Consider the following 6,000-nt stretch of genomic DNA (forward strand, 5'->3'; position numbering starts at 1 on the left):
CTTCATGCAACCTCGAGTTGCTCTGCTCCATACCTATACAGATTCTTTTGCCAGAATGCTGTCTTCTGTCTCTTGATCAAATTCTTCTGCCTCGGGACTGATTGTTCTGTGTCTTTACCCTCATAATTACTATATTGTATTACAAGCATTTCCATGAAGAATCATTATGTTGCTAATAGTGATGGAGAGCTTTAGTTAATAGCTGTATCTGAAGCATTTGAATGTATGTATGCCATCCCTTTCATATTAAGAGAATATTTGAAGATGTAGATGTTTTTTCCTTTCATGCTATTTTTGCCAGTTCTGTCTTTTCCTTCATAAACCGTGCGACAAAGAAAATCTTAGTGATTCATGAAAAACAAAGTCAGCAGCCAGAATAGCTCATATGATACGAATCTTCTGGATGGATTTCTTCAGGACAGTGTCAGAACAACTGTTTTGGTTTTTTTTAATGCTGCTGTTAGTTTCCCTGTAATGTTCATAGAATTTTGTTGAGAACAAAAAACAACAAAAAGGCAGCCTAAAGATAGGCTTAACCCTTTGCACAGAAGAAAGCAGATAGATATTCTTTGGCCTTGATTCAGAACAGTACTTACGCATACGTCCTGAATAGGAAGATGTTACTGAATGGAAAACTCTGAAGCCTTGACCTTTGTTCTTCTCCCTCTGTTTTGCCAAATGCTAAAATACTTCTTAAGCCAATTCTCCTTCACGAAACAAAGGCTTTCCTTTCTCCACTTCCAAACTTTGTGGTAGTTTCTCTTTAACTCTGGTCTTAATTCATTGTAATTAGCCATGCCCTAGGGCCTCGGGTGAAGAGAGGACTTCCCACAGGGGTAAGGAGTCTTCCAAGCAGGGCAGGCTGTGTAACCTTGTATGGAAAAACTGGGGGCAGCGCATCAAAACTCCTCCTTGTTGCATGATCAAGAGTAAGTTTGCTCACGTAGCCAAGACCTTGGAGTTTCCCAACACATGAAGGCATTTGACTTGGGATGTCTGTGTTGCAGTCGGGTTACAAACATCTGGGAGTGGAAGGGAGGCTCTGTGGCCCTCAGGACAATATGCGGCAGTGGGCGGAGAGCTGGGTGAGGGATTTCAGACAGCCAGAGTCCTCATTCCTGTAGCAGGAGATGTAACAGGGATTCTTGATTCATCCTTTGCAGTTGCATTCATCACCCTTGCTGCCTCTGCAGAGTCCCTCCCGGTATCACGCAGTGTCATCCACCTAGGAACCAGCTACAGTTTCTTAGCTCCAGGCTAATTATCTTCCTTTACCAGGTAGTTTTTATTTACATAATGGTTTGCATTCCCAAGTGATCTCACCCTGGTTTTTGCTTGTAGACCTTTGTGAATCAGTGTAACAAGTTAACAGAAGGGCAAAAACACAGAAGCATGAGACCTTTCCAGGACAATGAAGATGGGACAGAGCTCCAACCTATGGTGAGACAGGAGTGTGGGATATGTATTTGTCTGCCAGCTAATGTGTTTGCCTTTATGTCCCAAGAAGAATGGATGTAAGCTGTCATGTGTCTCCTGATGTCTTACAGCAACCAACATGCTGTACCCAGTAGCCTGTTTTTCCTTCTATTGCTTTCCCTCCTCAGGAAATCCTCTGCTGGTGCAAAATGGATGGGTCAAATATTTGTTCTCATCCTTCTTCCCGTTCCCCAGTGTGCCCAGCAGAGGAAGGGAAAGATTTGGCAATGGCAAGGGGGTGGAAGATCAATCCTATTCAGATAGTCCTTCACATGTCTGCTGTAGGAAAGTCAGAAGAGTGGTGGGCTGCTTGATTTCATGCCAGAACTGCTGAAGTTCCAGAGCTGTAAGATCAGAGCTTAGAGGCCTTCCCTCTCCACCCCCACCCTTTTGCTTTCTTTCTTTTCTATCAGTGTATGTATTTATTTACTCTGTTTTACGCTGGGGTAAAAAAGCTGAGGTGCCAGAAGGGAGTGTTCCCCCACACCCCAGGCTTGGGAAAGTCCTGAGAGTAAATGCTCGCTAACTGACACCTGAAAAAATATTGCAAATCGCCCAACCTGAGAAGCTGACCAAGCAAGTTCAGAATCTGGGCTGATTTCGCCCCAGCATCAGGGGTGCCAAGCCAGGGCTGCTGGAGAAAGATTCTGCAGCAACAGACACTCTGGCACCTACGCCTGCTGGGCACTACTACTAGTGTCTTGTGTCCTCCTACCTACTTCTTACACAAGCGTAACAGATGTCGGTGATTTTTCTTGGTCTGCTTTCAAGAGGTACCAGGCTCTAGCAAACTCTCACGCAGTCTTGTGGGCATTCTGCTACAGGCAGTTGGGCTACAGAGCACTGCTTCCGTGAGGGATAGCTGTACTTGATCTTTTCATTGTTTGGGTCTGTTATTGCATTCTTCAGTAATTTTTTGCCGAGCACAGAAATTGGGGCGGGGGGGGTGCGGTTATTCCCTGCGAGACGATTGTGGATTTGAGACATAAAAGATCCTTAATTATTTTCCCAGTTCACTCTTACGACATTTAAACGCAGCAACAGGACTAGTGCTACACATTGTTTGACTCCTTTTTTCTCTTGTTGTAGACGTGAACGTGAAATGCACCAGGAAGTATGAAGGCAGACCGGCAATAGCACAAACAGTCATAGAAAAAAAGTAAAGGTTACCAATACCCCAGGACAAAGTATTAGTTCTCTAAATCTCTGTTGTACCTTCTGCACTGGTGAAATGACACACAATCTGTTTGTATGAATAATGTATTTTGTGTGTCAGCACATCTGATTTTTATTAATATACTTGTTATGATGGTCTGGAAGTTGTTAATAAACAAACTCCTTGTAAATTTCTATGTTGTCAGCCTAAAAATACTAAGTCGACAAGGTCATCGAGCTGTTGTTTTTAGCTTTTTGGTGTGTCAGCTAACATGGGGGTTTTTGTGCTTCTCTGGGAACACTGGGCCAGTCATCCCTGGATCAGTAAACGTAGAAACATTTGTAGAAGAGGCACTCTGAGATGACTGTTTCATGATTTATTCTGTATATCTGAACAGCCAGTGCAACCAATTAAGGACAGCACTGAGCTCATTGATGGAAATTACCATTGATTAAATTCTCTGCAGTCAAGATACTTAATGGTTATGAGCTAGGTGTCCTTCTTTTAATTAGGAATGTAGAGAAGACTGTCAGGGCTCTAGTCAGAAGAGGGACTGGTAACAGTCTGTCGGCATTTCCTTGCGAGCAATTCTGAGGCTTGTTTAAACTTTATGCCTGGCCCCTGGTTATAATACACTTTCATGGGCTCCACCTCGTTCTGAGTATGGGGTAGTTTTAGATTTTACTCAGTGGCACATGATTTTCTTTTCTTTGTTCAAAAGCTCCTTTAACATTTTGTTTGAGGGGAGGTTTGAGGTGGGAAGATGACTCCAAGCAGGGATTTCAGTACAGTGCCCATCAGTATAGGAAGTGAGACATTACTGCAGGTAAGTGACTCATAAGCTGCCATAATGAACAGATTGATAAACCTTTGATTAGTCACAGCTTGGAAGTGACATACAGAAGAGCTCATTGATGGCCTGAATGACAAATCTGTTTCAGCTAAATGCTGTATCTCATCTCCTGCTGTTGAAAGGAGACTAGTTATCTGCTAGGGGATGCTAAGAAATACTGGCTTTTTATTCTTCATTTAATTAACTTTTGTCCACTTTAATATGAGCCACTTCAAAAAGTTGATGAATATGGGATAGATGATGAAAAGGGGAAAGAAATAGATTAATTATTTTCTGCCTGGCAGGTGAAGCTGGTCATCTACTGGCTGTGACTTGGTACCTCTCATTATTTAAAACTACACTTGGGTACTTGGTGCTTGGCTTGTGGATGCTGTGGGAACTGAAAATCACGTGAGTAAGCAATAGCGCTCTAACTGTGAGGAAGTGTGCAGATAGGGTACTTACAGAGGGGCAAAACTTTTCCTCTGCCACAGGTCCCAGTAACATTGCTTCCAAGTAGTAGTGTCTCCACAATGTAAAAATAATGTTTTGCTTTTTAAAAGAAGGAAGGTACTGAAATTAAGCTGTATTTGAGTGTGTTTCATTTAAGCAATGCTGTACTGCCCATAGTCTAGAAATTACAACTGTGACAGTATGTTTTGAGAGTCTCATATATTTTTAGAGAATGTACATTCTAAATGTATACTACTTAATTAAATTTTGTACACAAAGCATAGCTCTATAGCTTTCAGGTGCAACACAGGACCTCCCAATCTTACATACATTCCGTTAGCAGTTGTGTCAACAACCTCCAACTGTAGCATTCCTGTGTGGCAGGAGTCCTCACCTGAGTTAGAGGGATAAAGCACCCCTACAGAAGCTGATGCTATTTAGCGCTCGTTTCTCACTGCTGTCCTCCCCTGCAGGATGTTGTAGTCAGGCAACTATAAAGCAGGTGGTGGGGATGGATGTAGGCACAGCTCACGTGAACACATGGGACTAGTTCAGGTACTGGTACTTGTCCAAGCCACTTCTGGAATTTCAACATCTGCCCTGCAAAGCAGCCCACTACTGTGTAGACTCTTCCCCCCTGCAGCTATGGAAGATTGGATTCAGAGGAATGAAAGGTACTTTTATAACTATATTCCTTAAAAATAGGAGATGGGGACTACTGGTGTCTGTACACCAGGAAATGGCTAAGTATTACAGCTTATTGTTTTAAGCAAGGCAGTTTGCATTTGGTCTTCTTTAGTGTCTACTTCAAACTCTCACTTAATTCAGTTATGATTCTACTGGATACCTCTGTGGATGAAAGAAATCAGGCATATTGAGAACAGTTTGTGTGTTGTTTTGTTTCCTCTGTTCAAGTACATGCCTAATAAATATGTGCAAGCAGTTTAAAGCATAAGTTTTGGAATCAGGAAGAGTACGAGGGCGTGGTTCAGGCCTTCAAAAAGAGACCCTGCCTTCACCCAAACTATGAAAGCAACACAGCTTTTGTTGTTGATCATAGCACTGCTTTTCAGCATTCAATACAATAGTTCTAAATTGTTAAATGCTATTATTTTGAAGGGGGGGAAATAGTATAGTTCAGGAAGAGTAGGTCTTAACAGACATCTTGGTAATAATTCTTTTGCTTCAGATGCAGGGCTTGGACCAGTGACCTCCAGAGGTCCTTTCAAATTTAAATTCTTTGATAAGCTTAAGATTTATTCAACAAATAGGTCAGCTGAAAATCAGATCATCACGTCACACCCAAAGATGATAGAAACTAATGGAGCAAAGCACAAACCAATTCTAGGCTTGAGGGAAGAATCCTTTACAAGTCCAGAACTTGCAAGTGTAAAAGATTTTATATGTTAATGCAAATAAGTTTAATCTGCAGTAAATACTTTTAAAATACCTTTTTTTTTTTTTACAAAGGTTAGGATCAGCAACAGTGGCCCCCATTGATAGCATGCTCTTTTTTCTCCTGTTAAAAACAGCCCAGGTAAATTAGTACAGCCTGTCTGCACTCCACGGTGAGGAAGAAAGCATTTTCCATTTAGGAATAAAGCTCTGCTGTCGGTAACTAAACTCAGAACTCAGACTGCCGACCAGCAGGCACAGCGGTTGGGGTATCTCTTTACATAGTCTGAAGCAAGAGTGTTTTGAGTTCTGAACGTGATGGTATGAAGGTTATAGGCTGAAGCAGAGGCAGCTTTAAATGTGTGCAGTTCCTCATTTGCCTTGAGAGAAGAGCAGGGATTTAGCGAACAGCTAAGGATCTCTGGTCATGACCTCACAGTCATGTAGAGGGGAAGTGAACTCTGCTGTAAAGGAGCTGCATTCCTTTCCTGTTAAGTCACTGTCACTCACTCCCAGGAGATTTTTACAAGGTTGTTGGATTAAATCCCATGGAAAAGAAAACACGAACTGTGACAGCAGTTCTACATTACCCTTAACACAGGCAAAGGTGATGCTGATTTGGGAATAATTTCTGTGGCATCTAATCTTTAAGAATGGTAGCGTAACAAATGAGACAGGATCTTCTACA

The 6,000-nt window shown here is 42.1% G+C and overlaps 1 protein-coding gene across 1 annotated transcript in view; it reads left to right on the top strand.

Moving 5' to 3' along the window:
• SLC44A3 (solute carrier family 44 member 3) overlaps positions 1-2,825 on the top strand; it is a 41,212-nt gene extending 38,387 nt beyond the window's left edge. Inside the window, exons 15-16 of the mRNA XM_075156339.1 lie at positions 1,342-1,440; positions 2,566-2,825. Coding sequence (XP_075012440.1) covers positions 1,342-1,440; positions 2,566-2,571 — 105 coding nt within the window. The 3' untranslated portion in view covers positions 2,572-2,825. The remainder of the gene's footprint in view (positions 1-1,341; positions 1,441-2,565) is intronic.
• The last annotated feature ends 3,175 nt before the right edge of the window (positions 2,826-6,000 follow it).

Source organism: Calonectris borealis, chromosome 8, assembly GCF_964195595.1.
Source record: "Calonectris borealis chromosome 8, bCalBor7.hap1.2, whole genome shotgun sequence".
Classification (NCBI taxonomy): domain Eukaryota; kingdom Metazoa; phylum Chordata; class Aves; order Procellariiformes; family Procellariidae; genus Calonectris; species Calonectris borealis.